The sequence below is a fragment of the Bubalus bubalis genome, chromosome 24, assembly GCF_019923935.1.
Source record: "Bubalus bubalis isolate 160015118507 breed Murrah chromosome 24, NDDB_SH_1, whole genome shotgun sequence".
NCBI classification, from domain to species: Eukaryota; Metazoa; Chordata; class Mammalia; order Artiodactyla; family Bovidae; genus Bubalus; species Bubalus bubalis.
Genome location: NC_059180.1, coordinates 3,240,511 through 3,265,973, shown reverse-complemented (window position 1 = coordinate 3,265,973; position 25,463 = coordinate 3,240,511). Strand labels below are relative to the sequence as shown.

The 25,463-nt window shown below is 54.4% G+C and overlaps 1 protein-coding gene across 2 annotated transcripts; it reads right to left on the bottom strand.

Moving 5' to 3' along the window:
* Window positions 1-1,598: 1,598 nt before the first annotated feature.
* WIPI2 (WD repeat domain, phosphoinositide interacting 2) lies at window positions 1,599-25,214 on the bottom strand. Of its 2 annotated transcripts, XM_025275679.3 has the most exons (12): window positions 24,955-25,214; window positions 18,838-18,920; window positions 9,957-10,126; window positions 8,809-8,905; window positions 8,331-8,428; window positions 7,800-7,892; window positions 7,278-7,348; window positions 5,293-5,400; window positions 4,434-4,598; window positions 3,868-3,975; window positions 3,003-3,133; window positions 1,599-2,257 (listed from the first exon to the last, which is right to left on the bottom strand). In XM_025275679.3, the coding sequence occupies exons 1-12, from the start codon at window positions 25,026-25,028 to the stop codon at window positions 2,145-2,147; spliced, it is 1,311 nt and encodes a 436-aa protein (XP_025131464.1). In that variant the 5' UTR covers window positions 25,029-25,214; the 3' UTR covers window positions 1,599-2,144. The 2 variants fall into 2 exon arrangements, with proteins under 2 accessions (XP_025131464.1, XP_025131465.1); XM_025275680.3 differs by lacking the exon at window positions 18,838-18,920 and having other exon boundaries at window positions 24,955-25,211.
* Window positions 25,215-25,463: the final 249 nt, after the last annotated feature.

Here is a 25,463-nt window from a genome sequence, read left to right as displayed (position 1 = left end):
ACCCACCCACTCTTAGTTCTCAACCAGGTCCCCTCCTGGCGGCGCACAGGTTACGCCGACCCGGGTGAGCAGAGGGTTCTCATGTCCAAGAAGACGGCACATGGCCCAGCCGGGCCCCAGGGCTGGGAGGCTGAGGCTGATGGGGAGAGGGCCCGTCCACTGGATGGCCGACCCCAACAAAGATGAAACCACACACCTGTGAGAAGAGAAAGCTGGTGCAGCAGATCCGAGGCCTCCAGGGCTGGGAGGCTGAGGCTGATGGGGAGAGGGCCCGTCCACTGGGATGGCCGACCCCAAACAAAGATGAAACCACACACCTGTGAGAAGAGAAAGCTGGTGCAGCAGATCCGAGGCCCCCAGGCACCCAATGGGGTAGCTCACCAGCAAGGCTGGGACCCGTCAACAGGGAGGCTGTTCTCGCCCTGATGATTCAGGCCCCAGAGTAGCCACGTGCAGTCTCCACACCAAAGGTGCCACTGAGGAGCTGGACGCTGAGCTGGTTCTGGAGACAGAGGGTGGGGCTACAGGTGTGGCCGGGCCGACGGGGCTGCAGGCTGGTCCCCAGTCCTTGCTCAGGGCCCTGTGGGGGCCTGGGTTCCAGACCCATTGCCGGGGCTTCCACTTCACCAGGGACCCAGGACAGATGTGCCGAGGCTCTGGGGAGGGGGAAGCTGACTCCATCCTCCCCTCCCCTCTCACACGGCACTTCACGTCGTTGCGATGAGCCGTTTCTGTAGATTTCTGCTGTAGACGTGCCCAGGGCACCTCAGAGTCAACCAGTGGGCAAGTGGCCTGAGATGTGGGAACTAGCCCTGGCACCAGGGCGCTGGAAGCGGGCAGTCAGCTCTGCCACTTGACGGCTACAACCCAAATATACACACAGCCTGGCACGGACACTGCAGACCCGTCTTCTGCTCAAACAGGGCAGGCGGACACCACACCACTGCTCTCCCACTTGCGTCCTTAACTGTTGCTGTCCGAAGAAGCCAGAACCATCTTTGGTGCCGTCAGCTCCACTTAAAAGTCCCTTAAAACTTGAACGGCTACGCGTCTTGGATTGGAATGCAGAGTTCAAGGTATACGAGGTTGTCTGGATTCTGTAAAAATGAGGGGGGAAGCCAGGCAAACACTGGAGTTTGTGACCACAGTCTCTCGTCACTCATGCTGAGCCGTTTTGGAAGATGCAAACAGAAACGCACAGGTCACCCCGTAAGTGGGCATCACAGCCAGCCTCCTCGCTCTGCCTCTGACTCGGGTAGGCAGGACCCTACGGACTGGGGGTCCAGGTAAGAGCACAATTTGGGTGCCCATCCCACATGACTTCTGAGCTTTATGGGCAAAAGAACACCTACAAACATCCCTTAGACAAATGAACACCCTACACATACAGCTGTTCGACAGGAAGGTTACAGCTGAGACCAGACAGCCTGAGTAGACGACATTCCCTGACTCTGGTGCTCCTGGGCATCTGTCTTTCAAGCCCACGGGGCTGTTGGAAAGAAAGGTTTTCAGTTTCGGGAAGAACCTCTTTCACTTAACACCCACCCGGAAAGCAGGACCAGAAACAAGACTCTACCGCAGAAGAAATCCCAGAAGAATCCAATTTGGAAAGAATTTAATTAACAAAATAAAACGGGAGGGGGGGAGGGGTGAAATGGTCCCGGAGGGGCTCCAGGGAGAGAGGACCCCCCAAGGCCGCCCGGCCCGCCCGAGCAGGACCAGATGCGCGCTTGCCGCCGCTGCCTTCCCAGCCCGTGCCTTTCTGCAGACGGAAAGCCCCAGACGCCTGCGCACTGTTGTGAGCGGGCTCCAGGGCTCCTGGCTGGCTCGGCACATGAATGCATGCAAAGCAAAGGTGTTTCGAGGGCTTCACCAAACAGTTGATTTTGGCAAAAAAAGAGAAAACCAACGAAAAGCTAAAAATTCATAAGCAGGATTAAAAGCCACTGAAGTGAAAACAATGTATTTCTCAACAGTATGGAATGAGACTACAGCTACAATCTTTTTTTTTTCTTTTTGCTTTAGAAGTCTCTGCCGTCCTCTCCTCTCCCCAGCTCGGGTCAAAGTTCATAGCAGCATGACTGCGAAGTCCTCTGTCAGCCAGTGTTCCCTGCCTCGGGGCCCGAGGAGGTCACAGGTCGCGGTCAGTCCGTCCGCAGAATCATGGGAGGGTGCTCGCTGTCGTCCTCCAGCCGCAGGGCGCTGGCCTCCTCCTCCAGCCCTGAGCCGCCTGCAGCGCCCAGCTCGTCCGTGTAGGCTGCGGAGAGAGCGGCGCCTCAGGCAGGCCGAGCCCCAGTGGGCAGTCCCCTCAGGGAGGCCGACCCCCCAGGTGGACAGTCCCCTCACTGAGGCTGACCCCGAAGCAGGACCTGGGCCAGCAGGGAGCTCACGGCCCATAGGACGTGGACTTGTCACCTCTGCCCTGACCAGTGAGCTCTCTACAGCCCTGAGCCACTCAAGAGACAACTGACTTTCCAAGACCTATGAAGCTAAAGGAGGAGCCAGGCACCAATGGGGACCCAGGGGACAGGCTGCAAACGGCCCTCCGGGGTCGGGGGTGGGGTGTGTCCAGAACCGTGGCAAGGATGCTCAGAGCCTCCTCAAGCACATGCTGCCCTCACCTCGGAGTGAAACAGTGAGCAAGAGTGCGGCGGAGCGTGCGACCGCACACTGCCCAGGGTGGCCTGGGGCAGCTGGCCCTCTCCTGCCTGGGCCTGCTCGCTGACCTGGGCCACAGGCAGGAGGGTCAAGACCAAGGTTTTTGGGCAGAACCTGAGCTGAGCGGAGGCAGGTGGTGGACAGGCCACAGGCACCTGGAGCCACGGGGCTATTTCTGTTTCAAAAATGAAGAAATGGACTCAGCCTCGGGAGGCCTTGAAAACTGTGCTTTACAACAGCGGGCCTGAGGGCTGCAGGCCCCCGCCCCAGTGCAACCGGCAGGCTGGCAGCGCTGCGAGAGCGAGACCCACGGTGCTCCGCCCCAGGCTCGGCCCAGCCCTTACCCAGCGCCGTCGGGGACGAAGGCACATGCGGACCCTTGGCCACGGCCGCGCTGTACGCCTGCGTCACCAAGGGGCAGTCATGGGACGTGGAGTCCAGGATCTCGTTGGTTGTCTCCATGCTGCCGTCCAACCTGGAGGAGGAGAGAAAGACACCAGAAGGGACAGTCAGGGCCACGTGGGCAGCAGGCTGCGCTGGCCCGCGGGGTGACTGCCCCGAGAGCGGTCACCGGGATTTCCACACGCCTGCTCTGATGGCGAGAGCTGGACCTAGACAGGCAACTGCACTGCGCTCTAAGGCTGAAATGCAAACCAGGCGCGCTGCGAAACAATGACAGCACCCCGTCCACCCTGATGCCAAGAGTTATTACTATTTCTAAGACTGAAACGCAGAACCAGGCGCGCTGCGAAATGACGACAGCACCCCGTCCACCCTGATGCCAAGAGTCATGACGGCACCACTGTTTAAAACAGAAAACCCAACGGTACTACCTCCCAGTTAACTAATCCAGAGACAACAGCAGCATCTCAGTGGGACCCCGGGCCCCTGGAGAACCTGCCTCACATCACAGACAGCGCCCTGGGGTCGCCCCTTCTGCACATGGCGCTGAGCTGAGCTGCATCCTCAGTGGTCCTGCCCCCAGACAGCACCCCGCCAACCCACAGAACAGTGCGCCCCGGCTGCCCTAGTCTCTGCCCAGGTGCTGAGCCGGGCACGGGCAGAGGCGTGGAGGGTAGGCTTGCACCCACACCGATGGGTGGTTGTGCGGAGACCCGAGTCTCTGGCTCCCTGGCTTCAGGAAAATGAGCAAGTTGCCCCCCGCTCACAGGGGCCCCCACCCGCCCGGCAGAGGCGCAGCCGACTCACTGGTGCTGCTTCATGAGGGTGCACTCGCCCCCTTCCTGGGGGTCCAGGTTGTACATGTACAGGTACCCATCCGAGGCGCCCACCAGCAATCGGGGAATCTTCTGGATCCTAGTGAGGATAAAGAGCAACCAAATTCTAGAACTGAAACTTGCACAAAGCTCTCATTAAACTAACAGCCTGGACTTCAGCCGGGCCAGGGAAGAGCACCCCACTCCGAAAGAGCGAGCGCAGCTTCGTGCACACATACTGTCTCACACAAGGATCGAGGGCCTCGGAGCGCGTGCGGCTGCCGGTGCTGGAGGCCCCGGGCCACGCACTGGCCTGCTCACGCGGTGCTGAACTAACCATGCTTTCTAAATGTTCCCAACACCAGGAAGAGGAAGCATGGAGGATCGGATGCTGTGGGGCAGGCGTCTGGGTTCCCTATCAGCGTCCACCTATGGCCCCCTCTGCATCCACGTGACTAGTCTAGACCAGAGGGCCAGGTGTGCAGGTCATCCCCGGTGGCCTGGGACCCCGCTCCCGGCTGAACACATGGGATGGAGGCAGCGCCCGCCCCGACTCACGTGGCCAGCGCGCAGATGTTCTTGTGGCCACAGAAAGGCAGGCGCACGGTGGCGAAGGCCCTGCCCTGGTTGAACATCTCCGTCACCTGGGAGGGCAAGTAGCTGGTGGACGCCATGAGCACCTTCCCGAAGTAGCCGGTCCAGGTGGTGGGCTCCTCCTGAGGCCTGGGAGGGGGACACGCTGTCAGACACACGCGGGCCCTTGGCTGAGAACGATCACGCGCCCCTCACGCAGAGGCGAGGCTCAGCCCCGAGATGCGAGAGAAGTCTCCCAGGCTCGCGGGGAGCCTGGGGATGTCACAGAGCATGTCCTCCGAGGGTCAGCAGAGGGACCAGGGAACAACTGGCCCCTACTCTGTAGCTGAGGACGTGAGGCCCATGTCCAGGATGCCCGCATCTTTCTATCGGGAAGTCTCCAAACAGTCCAAGCACAGCCCCAACCACACGCTCCCGCAGCCCATTGAGACGTGTAAGTCACCGCACAGGTGTCTCAAAGTAAGACACAGCGCAGATAACAGCGCTGATCCTAGCGGAGGCTCACAGCAGAACCTGAGACACGACAACAGAACACACCCTTCGCCACGCACACCGCTGCAGTCACGCGCTCTTTCAATTAATCACTGCACAAATGGAAAACGCCGCTGAGCGAGAGGGAGGTTAAGTGCCCCCTCCCAGGATGGTCCCCAGAGATGCGCCATGGGGGGAAGCACTGGGGGGACCACCCTCTGCTGCCCCATTCAGCAGGCCCCCCTCGAACCCCACCCGTCCCGCCGCTGAGCCCCCATGAGCCCTCCAGACCCACTTCCACGCGTCGGCAGACAGAGGGCCCCGTGTCCCTCTCAACGTCTCTGTGACTCACTTTTCCTTCACAGTCTCGAGTTTGAAGATGTGCACAGTCTCAGTGTTGCTGGAGGCGGACAGGAACATGCCGTCCATGCTGAAGGCCAGGGAGCAGATGCTCACACACCTGGGGCGAGAGGGATGGGGCCGGTCATGCTGCTGCCCGGACATGGAGGGCAGACGGCAACCAGCACCGCCGCCCCCTCCGGAAAGAAGTCACAGCGAAGGAAGGTCCCCATGACAGATGCATGAGGGTCTTATTCCTTTCCAGTCACCTTCTCAAAATATGTGAGGAAGGAGAACGTCTGAAAGCTGACGCCCTGACCAAGCCATCCTTTAACAAGCCTCTAGGGGCCAAGTAACGAAAGGAATCGAGGCTTCACTAAATCCTTTTTAGCAGAATCAGGCTGGACTTACAGCACTAAGCTCAGCTAAAGAAACGTCACCGTTGGGATTACAGCAACTCTTGACATGGAAAACGTGAACTGGCAACCTTGACGACTTTTAAGAATAATCTTCTGATATCCTAAACTCTAGTTTTCCCTTAAAACATCACTGTAACAACCACAAAGCCTGCGTTTCCTCATAACCCTGCAGCCACAAGGTGCGCTTGGTCCTGTCCCTAGGGAGGGGCTTTGTTCCAGCCGTGTTTCTGGAGCTCATGGCGCACTGGCTTGGACGTGGCTCCCGCCCACAGGAGCTTGGAGGGAGGCGGGCGCTGAGCAGTGAAGGGAAGGCACTGCAGACAACGGGGGAGAGGCAGGAGGGGGCACTCGACGACTGGAGGCGCAGGAGCCTGCAGGTCACGGCCAGGGCCCGCGTGGAGAGACGGGGAAGGGAAACATGCCACAGCAGGAAAACAAGGATGCGGGGAGCCTGCAACACCACGGAGTCCTGTGTGTGGAGCAAACCCGGGGACGGGGAGGCCCCGAGAGGCTCCCCACACAGCTGTCCCCATCTATCACACTCCCCCTGGAAGAACAGCCAGCAGGCTCAGGTCTGAGGGACGGACCCGGTGAACACGAGCCGAGGCCACGGCAAGCACGAGGCCAGGCGGAGACACCTGGGGCGGGCGAGGCGGGCGGAGGTGGGGGGGAAGTGCCCCCCAGGTTCAGGAGCCAGGAGGCCAGGAGGAGGGCGGGGATGTTCCCCCGGGACAAGATGTGTGCAGCATGGTGGGTGTTGGGGCCATGTTCTGGCCGCTGGGTGAAGCACCCAGCAGGCAGGAGAAACATGGAAAACCTTGGCAAGTGGCCTGGGGACATGGAGGCGTCCCTGGGCACAGTCTGACACCGTGGCTGAGGATGGAGGAGTGGGCTGCCCAGAGGGGGGTCTGGGGGCAGGGCCTCAGCGCAGAAATGCAGACATAGGAGCAGGAGCAGCAAAAGGAGAAAAACCCAAAAAGACGAGCGCAAGGAAAATCAAAGGGAAAAAGGAAGGAGAGAGACAGGAAGCAGGGGACAGGGAGGGCCGGCAGCCTGAGATCGCCCTGGGAGGCCCCAGAGAAGGCGGGTCCGGGTCCCACGGGTCAGGCCCCGCAGGGATGCAGACGTAGGGCCACAGGATGGCTGCGCTCTGCGGTTTCTTTAGAGAAACACTGTGCGGGCCAAAGCCATCTGCCGGTTGGAGCAGGGCTGGGGTAGCTGCTCACGGGTTTTCAGAGCCTAGGAGAAGGAGAGGAGCCGCTGCCCAGGTCAGGAGCCCCCAGCGCCCACTCACCCCGGGCCCAGCTGGGCAAGCTCCTCCTTCCACAGCCTGGGCTGTCGGGCCACGTGGCTCTGTGCTCAGCGCAATCACAAACAACAAAACCCAGTTTGCCTCTATAACAATGCCCCTTGACCTCCCACAAGACCCCAAGCCCCTCCTGCCCCGCCAGCTGGGCTGAGATCGTGCTGCTGGATGGGGGTCCCCAGGACTTGAGTGCCCACTGCTGGTCACAGAGAACGTGAAACCGAATTGCGAACAGACGCTCCAGATTCCATTCTGGAGACTTGTACACTTTACCTCTTCACTCCTCTCCTGAACTCGAAGAGTTTCTGTCCTTCTGGAATGGAAAACACCCTAATCACGGTCCCCTGCAGCAGAGAGAGGAGGAGAGAAAAAGGAACTTGAGCTGAGCGGAATCAGACTTGGGTCTCTCGCTCACTGGACGTTGGCAGATGGGCGCCGACAGCTGTCCCAGCCGCACGGCCCCGAGTTCTGCACCCCGTCCCTCGCCAGGCGCCGTCAGAGCACACCCTGCTCCGCCGTGAACACGGGGAAACGTCGTCACTGCTCACCCTAACGCCGAGGGCCCTGCAGTCACGGCTGCGGCACTCCCCGACAGGACGGCTAAGCGCACCCCGGCCCAGCACGCCTCAGCCACCGCGCTCGCTCGGCTCAGGCGCACGTGGCTGCGGGCGGCCCTCCAGGCTGTCACATGGGCCTGGCTGTGACCAGTGGGGCCAGACACCGCTCTGGGGACTGGGCTGTGTGAACAAGCTGGACGAGCTGGTGGGCCTCCAGGTTTCCACATGGCCACCTTACCTTCTCGGAAGCAGTGGCGAGCTTGGTTCCACTGGCGTCAAAGGCCAGGGCTGCTAATGGGCTGTCGTGAGCCGGGATCATGTTTGCAGCTCTCTGGAGGGAAGGAGAAAGTGACCCTGTGACCACTGTGACTGCGAGGCTACCCTCGATGCCCACGAAGTCACCCACCAAGAAGGCCCACAGCTGTTATGGAAACCCCTGCTCGGTTGACTCAGACGCCAAGTCCACCCGATTAACCAGGGGTTGGGGAGGGGGCAAGGAAATGCCACTCAAAGCCTTAAAAGAAAAAGTGAAGCAACGTCCCCACGGAGGATCTGGAGCTTCCTCCGTTCCCTTCCGCACTCACACTGCGGGGTACTCAGCACGGAGGGCGGGGACAGGAGCATGGCTGGAGGCAGAACGACCCAACCCGCTCGGCCACCAGGAGGCCGCGGCAGAAATCGAGCCGCTGAGCCAGGGAATGAGGAGGCTGGAGGAGCCGGCCCTCGCCTGAGGAAGGAGGCGCGTCGCACCGCTCCCCCAGAGCCTCACCAGGTTGATGGTGTCGAAGACCTGCACCTCCCCGATGGTGGCGCTGCCCGGATACGCCAGGTAACAGTTGTCGTTGTTGATGGACAGGGCACACAGGCCTGTGAGCAACACAGGGCACAAAGCGGGTCAGGTCGGGGCCCCGGGAGCCACCAGCAGCCGGCACGTGCGCAGCGAGACGGGGAGGCCACGAGCTCTGACGCGACCTAGCTGGTCGCATCGCTGGGCGTTTAAGTTCCACCCCTCACACGCCCCGCAGGTGACAGCAGGCCTGCCCAAACGCACTAAGCGTGGTTGGAACTGATCAGAAACCCCAAGGCTGCAGGCTGACCCAGCCCACGACCGTGTGGTCACGAGACCAGCATCAGACGGGCGGTAGCTGACTCTAAGAGCAACACTGTTTAAACCTGTGGAACCAAAGAGGAGAGAAAACTCTCACGACAGAGACCTCCAAACGTCAGCGCTGCCCTGCCCTGCTCACCGGTGGGGTTCGGGGGCGTCTCCCGGATGGTGTGCAGCACCTTCATGTCCCGGATGTTGTGAATGTAGAGAGACTCCTCCAGGCACACGATCAGCCTCTGCGAGAGACGGGGACATGGAAGCAGGATGTGAGGGAGAGCCAGACCCCGAGCCTCAGTTAGGGCCTCCTGCACCGGACACCACGCACCTTTCAGAACTCCGCGCGAGCATCGTGCTCCAGGCCCCGCCCATCAACGCGAGCGCACTGTGCTCCAGGCCCCGCCCACCACCGCGTGTGCATCATGCTCCAGGCCCCGCCCATCACCGCATGCGCACCGTGCTCCAGGCCCCGCCCCCAACCATCACTGCGCCCCCTCACTCCCCTGGAGCTGAGCCCCCGCCTACAACTCCGTTCTCCAGTTGGAGGAGGACCTCTAACTGTGTGGTGTCATTCAGCATGACACAAAGTGGTGCCTAGCTAAGAAAACTGGGGTTCAATTTTGTTTGGCTCTCAGCCCCACCCTCCCCCCACGAAAATCACGTCGAGGCTGGGGTCGCTCTGGTGAAAGCCTGCTGCTTTCAGAATCCGATGCTGACTGAGGCTGCGACTAAACCATAGCCACGTGGCCATCGCCGGTGCTACCTCAAGTCCTGGCCACCAGGCCCACGCTCCAGGCCAGACATTCTTGTGGGGTTTGGGGGCAGACACAAAAAAGTAGTAAATCTTTCATTTTTAGTTAAAAGTTAAATTAACAGTTAAAAAAGGGCAAAGAATTCCTTGGCAGTCCTGTGGTCAGGACTCTGCTTTTCACTGCTAAGGCCTGGGTTCAATCGCTGGTCGGGGAACTAAAACCTCAAAAGCCACAAGTATGGAAAGAAAAAAAAGACGCTCAGAGGTTTTTTAAAAAGGTAACTCATAAAAGAAGGCTCACATCTCAAGGGATGGTTAAAGCTAATGGCAGTAGCCATGGCATCTTCTCGAAGGGGCAGTCTGAGCAAAACCTCTGAAATGAGAGAGCAGAGTCGAGCCCGGGTGGGCTGTGACGGCAGAAGAGCGGCCGGGATTTGCCCGAGGCCTAGCGGCCACTCCGAGATTGCTGGAACAGCCTCGCAGCCCAGAGCCCCCCAGAAACCTGGGGCGCCGGGGCGGTGAGCGGGAGCGCCGCCCACCTGCCTGTTGAGCTTCACGGCCAGGATGGTGTTGGAGTAGCTGTAGTTGCAGATCTCGGTCCCCTTCTTAAAGTGGCAAACCTTCAGCTTCCTGGGAGCTTTGAGGCTGACGATGGCCACCAAGCTGCTCGAGAACAATCTCTCCACGATGCACACGTCTTCAGTGTCAGCTGAAAGGAGGGAGAAGACAAACCCACATGGGTGTGTACCCCTGCCAACTGGCGCCGGGGTCCCTGCACATGAACACGTGTCTAAGGGCAGGCTCCCTGCAGAGAGCTCGGGGGTGGGTGGGGGGCAGACCCCCAGGTCAAGTTCACGGTTTACAAGGCCCAGGCGAGGCCCACAGGCTGCCCCGCACCCTGAAAGGAGGGCCTGCTCCTCAGAGACCACCAGCTCTCGGCCACAGGCAGGCCACCCATTCTACACGGGCCGTACCTGACACATGACGGGCCCCCAAATGCTCCCGCATGACTCCACGTCTGGGTGCTTGCAGCCACCCAACTGGGAGCAGGGGCTTACAGACTCCAGCGTGGTCTGCTCTCCACCCCTTAGGTCCCTGCGCCCCACTTACATGGGGACACCCCCGCTCAGAAGACTGTGCTTAGAAACCGCATGCACGGCGACCCACCCAGGAAACAGGGGCACAGTGGACTCTCCACAGCTGTCACGTCACCCCAACTCCCGGGGCTGCCCCACCCCCAGCTCCCTCACTCCCCACCTGGGTTACTTGTGGTCACTGGGGTCAGTTCAGGGGAGGAGCAAAGAGCATTCTGGAAGGCAGGACTCTGGATGATTCCCACGGGCAGCTGTCTGGACCTGAGCTGCAGCTGAGCTGGGGTTAAGCATGGACCCGTTCATTGTCCTAACAATGGCCCGAGGCCACACTCTACTTGGTGAGGTGCTAAGCTCAGAGGACAGAGAACTAGATGGGTCACAACCCGGGGACCTGCAGGGCCTGACCCCACTGTGACCAGGCATGCCTGGACACAAGACCGAGGGCTCCTTCCAACAAGCCCTGTCACTAAATTCCATGCTTTAACTTAAACACACACGTAAGTCCGTTTAGAAACCAAACGACTAAAGTGGACGAGTAAGCTCCAGAGGCCTCTGCATTAAGGCAGAAAGTCTTTCCAGGAAAACGCGGTGGCCTGGGTCAGCTCCACGTGGGTTTGAACTCTGACGTGCTCGGCACGGGGCCTATCCGGGGGAGTCAGCCCAAGGCGACGTGACACACATTTGTGGGAATAAAGCAGGGTTTGCTCTTACGTGGAATGGGACGGGCAGCAAAGTGAAGCTCCTGGAGAACAGGCAGAACCAAGCCACAGCAGGAAACCCAGAGCACGGCCTGCCCCCTGGGGGTGGGGTGAGCGAGCTTCTGGGGTGATGGTGAGCCCTGATGGGAGTCCAGCCACACAGATGTCCATGCATTAGTCAGACACAGGACGTGTCCTCCAGATTTGAGTGTAAATACGAGCGTACTGACCGCACAGGGGGACAGGTGGCTGTCTGCAAGGTGCTTTGAAACGCAGACACACAAGACGGGTGGGCAAGTAGAACGCTCACAACAGACTCCAGATCCTTGGGACATGGGTACTGCCTATAAAATACTTTCAACTTTTCTGTGTGTGTGAAAACTTCCATTAACAAAATGGTGAGAAGAGGAAAGGGATGAATCGTTCATTTGCTTAAACCAAGGGCAGAGAAAGTAAAGAAACATTGGCTTTAGCTGTCTACCTAGCTTCGCACCCCACTCTAAGTTTGAAACAATTTTGAAACTTTCATGAGAAAAGGCGTAAGAAACTTCTTTCTAGCATTTTAACAACAGGAAGTGTGGCATGGAGGCAGCCAAGCTGTTTTTAGCTGCAAACATTCCTAAGAGCGAGCACCGTGACAAACCTCCGAATACCCAGCACCTAGACTCACAAATGTCGTCCTTCTGCCTATTGGCCTCAACCATCCTTTTCTTTGCTGACTTTTCAACGAGAGGCTCATCATCTTGACGTTCCCGCTAAATAAGTGAAGACACACGAAAAATGTCTTTTCCAGCTCATGGAAAAAGTGGAAAATTTCTTACATCAAAAGCAGCTGAGAGTGGATCAGGTATTTAATGTAAAACCCGAAGCCAAAGAACCAAAGGAAGACACGAGAGAGTGCTTATGCACCCAGAAAGGGAGGATTCCAAAAGCCTCACGAGAAGGGCTGGACACAAAAACATCAAGGAGGGCAAAGAGATCACGAGCGAGGGCAAGGAGCAAACGGCCCAGAAGAAGAGTTTGCAGCCTCCACCAAATGGCTCCTGTGCCTTCAAGCAGGAAGAGAAAGAGCAGGAAAAAAGCAACTAAGGAAGAAACACGCAAAGGACAGTGACTTCCGGAATAAAGTTTCATTTCAGTTATGATTTAAGAAATGCAAAAAAGACAAAAGAACATTAAAAAAAACTCAAGCTTATAAATACACATCCACACCACAACCTACACACAAACATTCACAGCAGCCGAAGGGGAAATAGCACCAAAACGAAGGCACAGCCACTGTTTGTCCATCGACAAAACCGAGCACGTCCACACCCTGGGATGCCACTGAGCAAGAGAAAGAAAGGAAGTGCCCATCCACGCTCCAGCATGGCGGAGCCATGAAACCATCCCACGTGAAAGGAGCCAGGCCCACGTGATTCCATTTATCTGAAGCTTCCAGAGCAGACTGACAGTGGCAGAAAGGAGATTAGCGGTTGCCCAGGGCTGAGGGGTGGGGGAGTGGGGAGCAGTCACCCTGCTGTAATGGACTTGGGGGTTCTTTGGAGTGATAAAAATGTTTTAAAATTAGATTAAGGTAGGTTGCACAACCCAGTGAATACACTGGAACCTGCTGAATTGACCACTTTAAACAGGTGGTTTTTTATTGGCATCCAAATTACATCTCAAAAAGCTATTAAAAAAACCCACAGGTAGACTACCACATCCATGTGAATTCTGACCAGTATGCTGAGATCTGACGTAGCGAGCACAGGGTGGTGAGCAAGAGTGACGGAGAGACGGGGGCAGCAGCCCGGTGTCAGCGAGGGCAGAGGGCCCTCGCCGTGGCCCTCTCCAACCGCGGCCCTGGACCGGGACCACACACAGGCTTCCACAGGCTCTCAGACTGCCGAGATCACACACTAAGCATTGGGTTTTTCTCTGGGAAGTACCCGCAACTTCCATCAGGCTTCCAAAGGAGCCAGAAAAATCAGAGAATGGCTGAGGCTGCCTGCAAAGGGCAGAGGAAGCGCCAACCACTGAAAGGGCCATGCGCTTTCATCTCCGCTCCAGCAAAACCCAACCGAGAAGACCCCGCCCCTTCAGCCCCAGGACGCGATCTGCCTGGACCTTTCAGGAGCACGCCTCCACACAGTGATGCACCTTCACACACTGCCAAGCTCACACTCTGCCCGCGGTTCACTGCTCGTGGCTCACGCGCAGCGGGTGGCTCACACCCTGCTCGTGGCTCACACGCGGCTTGTGGTTCACACATTGCCAGGTTTGCTGCTCGTGGCTCACGCACCACTGGTGGCTTACACACTGCTCGTGGTTCACACGTTGCCAGGTTCACTGCTTATGGCTCACACACTGCTCGTGGTTCACACCCCGCTTGTGGTTCACTGCTCATGGTTCACTGCTTGTGGTTCACACTCCGCTTGTGGTTCACACGCCGCTCATGATTCACACGCCGCTCGTGGTTCACTGCTTGTGGTTCACACTCCGCTTGTGGCTCACACCCCGCTTGTGGCTCACACCCCGCTTGTGGTTCACACCCTGCTGGTAGTTCACATGCCGCTCGTGGTTCACATGCTGCCCATGGTTCCCACGTTGCCAGGTTCACTGCTTGTAGCTCACACGCTGCTGGTGGCTCAGGTTTCCTTATCTTTCTGCTGCGTTATCTCCAGCTACAACATTTCTATGTTACTGCCTCACTCCCGAGAGAACTTTTGAAAATAAGCAGCCACAGTGTTCACAGACCCCGGGTGAGTGGTCACATCCCACTACATGGAGGTGTGCATGGCTCAGCCCCCCGGGCATGGCCGACAGCGCCGGGAACCAGGCTGACGCCCGGGTGGTGTGGGCGTGCCCGGAGGCCTGGCTCTCACGGCCCATCGTGGTGGCCTCGGGCAGTTTGTGCTGAACTTTCTTCCTAGAGATGCCCATCCAAATGGAAGAAAATACTTCAAGAAAGAATGCTGTCCTCCTGGCACACTGCAGAGCTGGTGGTGATAAAACTCCACAGGGCGAAGAGGGGCAGAGCCAAGCCACGCACCAGCACAGCGCCGTCCCCGCCGGGCGAGTCTGGGGTGCGGGGCGCTCAGAGGACACGCGCGTGTGCAGCCCACCTGATCCTCCGCCACAAGAGAGGGTCCTGGGCTGCCCCGCTGGAAGACCCATCACGGCACACCTCACCGAGGGGACTATTCCAGCCAGCGCCCAGTCTGCTGATTCTGGACCGAGACAGACAGCCTGCTTGTGTTTCGTTTCCGAACCGAAGGCCTCGTGAGGTCTGAGGTCGTAGCTCAGAAACATAAAATGCAAAGATGACACAGGACACAGAATCTGAAAAGGCCAACTTTTCCTTCCAAACTTCTGTGGCATTTTACAAACAATACGACGTAGACTCTGAAAAGGCCAATTTTTCCTTCCAAACTTCTGTGGCATTTTACAAACAATAAATCTACAACCTTTATTTATATTGTCTACCAGGGTACAGTTTCATCGCAGTAGCGTTTCAGGGAACAGAGACCACATATTTGCACATCACACACCTTCAGGTAAACAGAAAAGAACGCAAGAGGGAAAGAGAGAGCGATAAAGAGAGAGGGCACATGGTGGGCAAAGCATAAACACAGGAGTCCCTGCAACTTTAAGTCTGAAAGAACGCTATAGAGTCAAAAGCAAAAATCTTCCAGTGCTGCTCGGCAAACATCTTGTTTTTTTTTTTTTTTTTTTGTTAAATAAACAACAGAACAAGTAGTTGTCAATCTTGCTTTTCCCAAGACCAGCTCTGGCTCATTCCTTCTGTGGCAGCAGCGGTTACTGACAGAGAGGATCTGAAGTTACAATGGTTGGTCAAGAGTCACGGTCAACTGAGCCAGGCTGAATCTGGAGCAGTAAGTTCTACTCTGTTCAGATTCTATGTGTAGAAAATGCCAGAAAACCATGTCGGTGCAGCAGCTAATCTGTTTTCCAAGAGACATTCTTTTTATCTACTTAATAAAAGAATATGAAAAAGGAAAGGTGGATAATATTCTAGGAGTGAAAGAATTCCATAGCTTCAGCGCATTAACCCTCAGAGAGTTCTCTGTGCGTTCCCTCACCTATTTGAAGGGCCAAAGTTCACTAAGAGCAAAGAAATCTCTACAACACCTTACCACGCTGGTCAGTATACACCCACTCTTCTAATGATGCTATCAAGACATCACATTTGGGGGACTTCTCTGGTGGCCCAGTGGTTAAGGCTCCACGCTCCCAAAGCAGGGGGCCCAGGTGTGATCCCTGGGCAGGGAACAAGATCCCACAGGCTGCGACTAAGAGATCCCATGCCACAGCTAGGGCCTAGAGCAGCCAAAAAAAAAAAATAAATAAAAGGCATCACATTTTATTCCATCAAAAACCTTTGAAAAATAAGGTGCCAAAAACCACTTAATAAACTTCAAGGAAACACATTAGTCACTGAACGGATTCAATCTGCGGAAGTGCCAAGACCCTTTCTAAGCACAACGGGTGGGGTGGGGGGGGAATCCTGTACATTTCAAACCAGAGGACCAGTCACTGCAGCCCCAGTTCAGCAGCACAGCTCGGGCACTGGTGGGGACGCAGATTTAATAAATCATCCGAAAAGCCCAGTGGAATCCTTTCTCTTGTGAACAAACTCTCTACAGGAAACGATCGTGTGTGGGCCAAGTGAGGGCGGCCAGTGTGCAGATGAGCAAGTGCTCAGGCTCGGACACACTTCATCACCCAGACCCCACCCGCCAGCTCCACACTGGGAGAAAGGCTTTAGTAGGAGATCTGGCAAGCGTCAGCACAGATGAGGAGTCAAGTCGGTGGCAGGAGCCGTGAGCCAGGGACCGGCACTCGAAGAACCCTGCTTCCACCTGTCTCCTCATGAAAGGCCCAGATCCCGGCCTCCAGGGACCGCAACAAGCTGGGGGCCTCATGGGGGTTCAGACACCTTCCACTGCTGGAGGTGAGGGGTGCCCGAGGCAGACCCCAGAGGGGAAGCCAGGGCCTGGAGGGAGCCTGGTGAGCCTCGGACCCTGGTGGGGCACGAGAACTCTGCCGCTGTAAGTACCGGGCCCGTGGAAGCAACTTTTCTCCTGCGGTCCTCACCCTGTGCTGACCGAGGTGTGGGGGGTGGGATTCACATCTGTGTCTGCTCCACACTGTGTCCCAGGCCTGGCACCTGACATAGTACATCTGCCGTTCCTGGGCTGCCTCCATTTAAACAGAAGGGTCACGAGAGCAGGGCTCTGTCACCGCTGTGTCTCCACGGCCGGAACAGGGCTGGCACACAGCAGGTCCTCAATGAACGGAACCAAGAGTGGACACGGGATGTCTCTTCACAACCACTCACTGAAACTCCCCCTTCGTAAGGGACACTAACGGGTAAAGGAGGATTCCAAAAGGGAATACCAAACCACGGTGGAAGCAAAGTTGCTAACGGTGGAACATTCCAGAAGCAGATACTGGCATCGTTAATAAGGAGAAAACCCAATTTCCCCAACTGCATGCCCACGTGGATAATTAAAATGATAAACGCAAATCTCTTTGAATTCATACCCCAGAGTGATGGATTACGAGCATACTGGCCTCCACAGTTCTCTGTAAAGAGAATTCTTAATTAGGTCAGGCCACAGGCAGGCTTCAGAGTTATCATCGTGTATAGAGAAACTACTTACAAACCACGTACGTGAGAAAGGACTAGCATCGAGGATGTATAAAGAACTCTCAAAACTCAGCATTAAAAAGTGGCCAAAACAAGTAAGCACATGAAAAGGTAGTCAACGTCATTACCATCACGGAAACACGGAGTAAGCCACAGTGAGATAACACCGCGCACACCCACCAGAATGGCTAAAATAAAACATACTGGTCACACCAAAGGCTGGCGAGGACTCTGAGGGACTGGCTCACTCATTCGTTACTGGCAGGAATGTAAACTGGTACAGCCTCCCTGGAAAACAGCTCAGCACTTAAAAACAAAAACACCCCCACACCAACATACCACCCAGCAATCACACATAAGACATCAATCCCAGAGCAGCGATGTCGCATCCACACGAGACCCCGGACACGAATGTTCCTGGCAGCTCTATTTCTAACAGCCCCAGCCTAGAACCAGCCCACATGTGCTCTGCCAGGCGAGTCATCTTGGTGAACCGTGGTGTTCCACTTTGCAATTCTCCTTTGCCTGCTAATGTCTCTTACGAAGGGGGAGTTTCAGGTGATGGTGAAGCTGATGGGCCCTGTCTGCACACAGAATTTCAGCAACAGAAAAGGTGGCGCGACTGACACCTAGCAGCTTGGGCGAACTTCCAGGGAAAGATGCTGAGCGAAAACAGCCAATTCTCAAAAGATTTGTTGTTGTTTAGTCACTAAGTTATGTCCGACCCTTTTTTGACCCCATGGACCGTCAGGGCTCCGTGGGATTTCCCAGGCAAGAACAGCGGAGTGTGTTGCCATTTCCTTCTCCAGGGGATCTTTCCAAACCAGGGATCGAACCTGCATCTCCTGCGTTGGCAGGCAGGTTCCTCACCGCTGAGCCACCAGAGAAACCCCTTAAAAAGCTACATACTTCCATTTATGTAACATTTGTGAAATGACAGTCATTCTGGAACCAGAGGACAGGTTCCTGGCTGCCTGGGATTTGTGACTGGGGGGTGGGTACACAGGTGTGGTTACAAAAGGGCAATGGAAGGACTCTGCGCTGTTAGAACTGCCTGGTAGCTTCACTGTGGTGGATATGGGTGTTCAGGCTGGGTGGAACCACACAGGCACACACACACTGACAGCACGTATGTGCTTACGCACGCGCACACACACACACCCCCGGATTGCTGCCTGTCGCCTTCCTGACTGGGACGCTATACTGCACTTTTGCAGGATGTCACCACTGGGGGAAACTGGGAAAAGGGTACCAGGACCTGGAGTATTTCTCACAACTACACGTAAACCTAAAATTCTATTGATGAAAAAGTTATGCATGTACAAGTCAAACCTTTTCATCCCATTCTCACTGGGGCAGGGCCTGTACCTACTACTATTTATTCAGCAAGTACTCTCTCTCTTTCATTCTTTTACACACACGCGCACACACACACACAAAGAAACTGAGGTCGGTGAAGTGATCTATGTAAAGTCACAGCAGGTGACTGAGAAAGGTGGCAAAGTTCACGATCCTCCTGCAACCCCACAGGTCTCTCACACAGCTACGAAAATACCGTAAGAAGCCAACTGGCAAAAAATAAACCATTCCAAGGGGGGGTGTAAAATTTTCAAATTCTGGAATTCTTCTATGAGAGATACCTAAATGGTTTTATTGGCATTTAAGAAGGGGAGCATTACAGAGTAATACAGCATGGCATCATGTATTGAAAAAGAGGACCCATAAAACAAGTATTTCAAGTATTTCTACATGTACATTTATGAGCATGCAAATGCACATTTGGATTTGATCTGGGAGAACAAATACCGACGTTCACAGCCACAGCTGCCCCTGGCAGTAAGGCGAAGGCGAAGGCAGATCCGTGGTCAAGGGGCATCTGGATTTTAACCATCACGTTTCAATTAAGAATACAACCTAATTCAAGTATAACTTGTCTACTTTAAGAAAAGGGGAAAATAAAGCAAACACTTACTGCATTCATAGATCTGTTCCAGTTTATCCACAGAAGAAAGGGAGAAAAATTTATACCCGGATTTACTACCAACAGCTAGAGACCTGCAAAAAAGCCAAATTCAGAAATAAGAGCTGAGACGTGTAGGCAGGATAATGCACAAACGAGCTCCACGTTACCAAACTTTCTCCATCATCTCTACCCAAAACTAGCACACACAGGTTCATGCAGCTGGTACCAGGTGAGTGGTGGCAGAGGAGAAAAGAGGTGGGGCAAGGAAGACGCCGGATCTCACGGCCAGGAAAAGGCGACTGTCAGCAAAGACAGACAGTGAAACTTTAGAGATAAGTTTGATATAAAAATAAAAGTACTTGACCCTAAACCAACGATCCCCTCAAAACACAGTAGGGTTTCTCAGGTGACCCGACACACACACGTGGTAGTATGGGAGAGTCCAAAGGCGACGGTAACATTGCAAATCTTAAACAAAGACATTTACACCCGGTGAATGATGGTGTCTCTTGGCACTGCAATAAAGTGGTAACAAACGCAGCTCAGTCATGGGATGCTAAGCCTGAGCAACGGGATGGAAATAAAACAGACCAAAGAGCTAACTCACAGTCTGCAATGGGAAGACCACATCGCAGAGCTGGCCCAGGACGACAACCTTGCGTGTAAGAACCCACATTGACCACCCAACACCACTGCTTGCTAAGAGGCTTGGCAGGACTTCCGAGCTCTCTCTCCAGATCCCCAGCGTGGCAGAGCTGCAACATGAGATGAAGTTCCCTTGCAGAAGACGACTGCTGGCTGACCAAGGCGGAAGAAATGAGCTGCAGGCATGGGTTTCAGAAACAGAGAGGATGGGAGCACAGAGCAGGAAGTGGTGGGACATGCGAACTCAGAGCTGGGACCTTTCTAGAACTTAATGTCTGGGAGGGCAACGCAACAAGAGGAAGCGGAAGGTAAACCAGAAGCCTAGAAATAACAAGACCGACAGCTCACACGATGAGTATGTGTAGGCCAAGATAAAAACTAGGGCTATTTTCATGACCATTTCATCTATTAGAAACTTGAGATTTCCAACCTCTTTCATGCTTAGGTAGAAGAAACACATTCAAAGAACAGACATGCTGTGAATACTATTGAACTTTCAAATTGTAATTGGTTCACCCCAGAGATATAAACAGAATAAATCTCTACCAACTCCCAACAATTCTTCTATGCAAAGACACCGCACTATATTGAATTAACTAGTAATTAGACATTGTTACCTATAAATATTTTGAAAAACAATAATGGAGCCAATAGAAACACAAGAATATTTAGGAAAGCTAAAAATAAAATCTCAACAATTCGTAACTTCTGGAAAATTGATGTCCAGGAAAATGTTTTCCAGACAACTTAGGGTTACTATTTTAAGCACCCAAGCCTTTTTTCCAGCATTTGTGATTCTCTTGAAAGGTCATTCTTATACAGGTTTCTGTGTGGGATGGCAAGCCCTTAATACCCGACTGGACTCACATCACTAAACGACTGTACTGTCAGAGTGAAGTGACTCTCAGAGCCTAACGGGAGCTGGGGTTCAGGCGGCAGACGGCCGCGCTGGGTTATACGCCACCTCTCACCTTTCGTTGTGCCGGCAGCTGCCACTGCTCTCCAAGCATCCTACCAGCATTAACAGGCCCTCCTTCACATTTCTTGTTGACATGGAAAGCAGGTCACCAAGCCTAATAGTTTTATATGTAAAATAAGCCCGGGGCCTCTTCTATGGGCAAACTTAACCAAACAGAATTAGTGACTGAGAACCTGCATTTTTATATATCCAGGGCCTTGCCTGTGCTCTAAACAGGCAGAATCTGTTAAAACTGATCGAATACTAGCTCTCTGACATTCTTCCAGATGCTCAGAAACGGATTTAGGATACTGAACACCTTCGCTAGTTTTCACCGCATGGCTTCCCTCTTGTGAATCCCAACCAGTGGGAAATGTAAACAAATATATACCACCTGTTTTTGATAGGTGCGTGTGGTACAGCGTGAGCATACACTTTACCAGTAAAGGCGGACACCTTTAAAGGATGCCATGGAGTATAAACAGGTGTGATATTTACATCTCGGATACCAGCAGTCAGGTTCACGTACCCGACTTTGTGGAGCTTCTGCTCTTAACAACACCTCAAGACTTGCCTGACCCTGCAAAGGCAGCATGGGACAGGTGTGGTAACAGACAGTTCCCTGACAACGAATCTCATCCTAGGTGCTGCTGCGGTGAAGTTTTTGTTTTGTTTTTAAGGTGATACAATAAGATCTTTTACTGACAAAGGGAAAACCAGCAACAGCAGAAAAAAGGATATATTTACCTAATGCCCCATTTCACTACCATACCCCTGCCTTCACGTATGCCTGGTGTCAACATCCAGGGACCCTGCAGCACCCTCTGGAGATAAGGCTCAGTGCTTCACCCTCAGGGGCAGGAGACAGCCACTGCTCCCGAGACACACTTTGGGCCAGCCCTCTGGATCTTCGCCACACACAGCTTTCCTCTACCGCAGGGCTTCCTAGACCGCCTGTCCTGAGCCTTTGGGGGTTCTGAGGGTCCAAGCAGGCTGGTTCTCTGCCTTTCTCACCAGCGATGGAGGAGTTAACCCTTGCTGGCTTCCAAAATTTTGTTGCTGGTGCCTTTCTTTTTCATTCTCCGGGCTTAAGCCTCTTTCAGTATCTTTTTGATATTTTACTGGTTGCCATTCTATCAGGGTTCCAGGCAGGGCCAAAATCAACGCTCGTGTTCCATCTACCATCTCTACCTGCAGGTCTCTTACCGAATGTAAATACGAGTTCTCAGTATGTAAGGCAGGGATTGCCACTAAAAAACAAATATGCTTTTAAGAAAACATTTTAAAAACGTTTTAAAAGAAAAAAATCACTCTTGATGCTCTTTTCTTTATTCCATTACCCATGATCAGCCAGCCCACTAATGTTTTCCCTTTTCATTATCTTCACCAAAGAGCCACACTCAATGATGGGGTGAAGTGGAAACAGCCCATATCCACAAAAACGAGTGACCTGAAGTGCTGCTGAGAACTGGCAAGCCCCAGGGCCCACCTCAGTAAGCTCCTGTCTATCCCAGACCTCACTCGGACATCCCTAAGGCCTTTCAAACTCAGTAATCTCCAAAGCAGAGTTCACCTTCCCCCTAAACTGAAGCCCCCTCTGCACCTTCTATAACGTGCTGTCACTGTTCATCTCGGGCCCAGGCTGGACACGTGGGAGGGACCTTCTCCCTTAGGTGTGTTATGCACCTCCCATGGGTCACACCAAATCCCACTGGGTCCCCAGTAGCTCACCGCCGGCCACTGCTGCTGGACAATATCCTCCCCAGTGACTGCCCTGGTTCATCAAAAACATCCTCCACACGTGGGCAGAACCACCAAGAACTTCAAGTCCAAAGGGTCCTTACTCCCACGCCCCTGGATCTACTGATGAGGGAAAAGGGGAGAAGTGGCCTTCCAGGATAGCTGATGTCACCTAGAAGAACCCCGGTTCAAGGGGGCAATAGATCCAGACCAACGCCTCCCTACCGTCTCTGTGCCCGCAACGTAGACACGAACAGCATCAGTGCTACAGACAGAAGACGAGGGAAGCCAAGTCTGTGTCCTTCTAGGTCTCTGAGGAATGTGGCTTCTGAGTGCTTCGGCCATTGCCCAACGACCCCTGAGTCTGCCCAGGCCTCACGGGTCCCCTGCAAGTACTCAGGCCCTGACATCTCCGTGGAACAGCCAAGTGATACTCCGCACCCGTTAGTTTCTTAATTGTGATGTCAAAAAACCAAAAACTCCTCCAAAACAAGCCTTCCAAAGGGTCACTTTCAAAAACCAGGATTGGAACTAACCAGAGAAGAAGAGGGAGATGACAGGGACTGGCTTCTCTTGATTCTTTTCCCCCAGTTCTTAGTTTAAAAAAAAAAAAAAAAGAAGAAGAAGGTAAAATAAAATAAAACATTCAGACTTTTAGGATAAAAACCACAGGAAAAAAAACCAAAACACTTACAATATTTGATGCTATATTACTACCACAGACAGGACAGATATAGTTTCATACGAAAGGGATACTGCTGTTTAAGCATTACTGTATAACACACAATATATTTTCTATTGAGTGAAGTGGTTCCAGATTTTCTCACTGAATACCATGAATGTGGATCCAACAATCCTCGCCTTCTGAGAAATTATCTTAGTGTAAATACTAGAGGTGGGACAGGGAGGGAAAGGAGCGTGCGGCCAAGCCTCCCCAGGAACTTCTGTTCAACTTTCAGGTGTACATTGACAACAAACTAGTCACTTTAATCAATAAAATTTTAGTATAATCCTAGCTTACTATTCCTTATAATTTCTGCTCATACTCTATCAAGGTCTCTTTGGCAAGTCAAAATTATGACGCAGAAATCTGGTCTTGAACTAGTCACTTTAGGACTCACAGAGGAGTGGGAAAACACTTAATTTCTAAGCACAAACAGATCTTATTTCAGGCCAGAGTGACATTCTTCCATTATATAGGCAAACTGGTATTTGAATGCCACTTGAAATGACAGCAAGAGAGAATGTTTTCTCGTATCTGATTTCCTGTCAATATATGTGGTGAGTGGTGAAAAACAGAAATAACAGTAGAAAATGTTTTGGGAATTCTCTAATTTATACAAGACATAAAAACCCATAAAGCTACCATTCTTACTGGTCTCAAAATACTAAGGGCTTAAAAACGGAGTCATCACTGGTTTGGACTGCCCTCTTCCCTACCCAGGTTAGCATAACATAGTTCTCAGTCACAACGCCCCGCAACAGGTGGTCAAGATGGCTCTGGCTGCTGTGGCTTTTGGTCACCATGCTAATCCTTCGCAGTTTTCGTTTTAAAGATCGCTACAGTCTGCTTTCTATGCTCACCGTCCTCCAGACCCTACTCTGTAGAAACAACAGCAGGGTGGACTGGAAAGGAGGCTGAAGAGAACTCAGGAAAGCTGCCCCCACCCCACTATTAACCAAGTCTAGACCTAGGCTCTGCTCAGAAGCTCCTGCACTTCGGTTTCCTGCTCTGAAGTTGGCACAGGTGATCTGCTCCCTTCCAAGCCTCATCCGAGTCCCACCGTGGGGGGCTCTGCACTATTTTCCCAACTCTGGAAGGTGCGACTGAGCACCCTGTGCGTGCCACTGACTTGGTGCCTTGCCATTCTGCAAATGACCTTTCTTTTGCAGATTCTATCAAGCCAGGAACAACTCAACCTACTACTTAGTATGAAGCCAACGACCCACTCCTCCCCTCTTACATCACTTCCTCTTACTCACTTCTCAAGATGGCTCTCCTCCCTTCCAGTCCCACAACTCATCCTTCCTTCTCCAGAAACCTCCTCTAATAACTATCCTCACACGTTTCCCCAGGAGACAGCCAGCCTCTGAAGGATAGGCTTCAAACCCATGAGGGTTTGGACAAACAGCGTTCGGAACCCAAGGGCTGGCATCAAGGACCTCTCTTCCCGTACAAGGATGGCCCATTCCCAGAGGCACCAGAACTCCTCAGGGGTTTCTCTGTTACAACCCGCCCCTTAGCTCAGCTTCTCCCCGAGTCAGAGACCAGAATTACTGCTAAGTTTGTTTCTCGCTCGAGAAGGACATCAAGGTTTCCTGTCAAAAAGAACAGCAAGAGAGAAGAAAAGGATATTGAGGCGTTCCCTTAAGACGATGAGGAGATGAGGAGAAGAGCCTGGAAGAGCGGAAAGAGTGAGGCAAGAAGGCTGACGAACAAGGGGTGTCGGGGGAGGCGGGATGCAAGGGAGAAACTCACCTCCCACCCCCACCCCCACTCCAGAGATGGTTGGGACAACAGGTCGGGCCACAAAGTTCGGGCCCAACTTGGCGAAAAGTGAGATGGAAAAGACAAAGCCTTCTTGGAGATGGGGAAAAGAAAAGACCTCCCCTGGTCCATCCCTTTCCCCGCCCAGAGGTCGCAGCTCCCAGGGCAGAGCCTGGAGGGTTCCCCAAGGAAGGGGGGCCCGCCAGAGGTGGGGGGACGCCTCCTCCCTCCCGGCTCCAGGCCCCCCGGTCCCCCCGGGCCCCCGACCCCGACCCCCGCCCCCGCCCGTCCTTACGTGACGTCCTGGTTGAAGTTGGCGAAGAGCAGCTGGCTAGCGCCGGCCTCGCCGCTCTGACTCGCCAGGTTCATGGTGGGCGCGCGGCCCGCGGGCCCGGCTGGGGGCTCGCGCGCGGGTGGGGCAGGTCGGGGTGAGCTCAGGGTCGGCGCCGGGCCCCGATCGCCGCCTCGCTCGCCGCCGCCGCTGCCGCCGCTCGCCGCCTGAGCATTAACCGCCGCCTCATCCCGGCCCCCCTCTTGTTTATGCTCCGGAGCCGGGGCGCCTGGCACGCCTGCGCGGCCACACCCCCCTCGTCGCACGGCCTCTCACGGCGCAGGCGTGCTGCGGAGGTCCCGCCCCTTCACTTCCGGTCCGGGCCCGGGTTCCGGTCGAACACGCACACGCGTGGGGATGCGTGGGGGGCCGGGCTTGCGGGCACGTCAAGGGCTGCGCATGCGCTTTGGAAAGAGTAGGCGCTCCGTATACTCCCATCATTTTAGTATTAAAGAGGGCCTGCCGCCGCTTGC

Coding starts and splice junctions, on each gene's coding strand:
- WIPI2 (XM_025275679.3), bottom strand. CDS start 25,028: ATGAACCTGGCGAGTCAGAGCGGCGAGGCCGGCGCTAGCCAGCTGCTC. Junction 18,921..24,954: donor AACTTCAACCAGGACGTCAC/GTAAGGACGGGC, acceptor GCTTTTTTGCAG/GTCTCTAGCTGTTGGTAGTA. Junction 10,127..18,837: donor GGAACAGATCTATGAATGCA/GTAAGTGTTTGC, acceptor CCCTCCTTTCAG/CTGACACTGAAGACGTGTGC.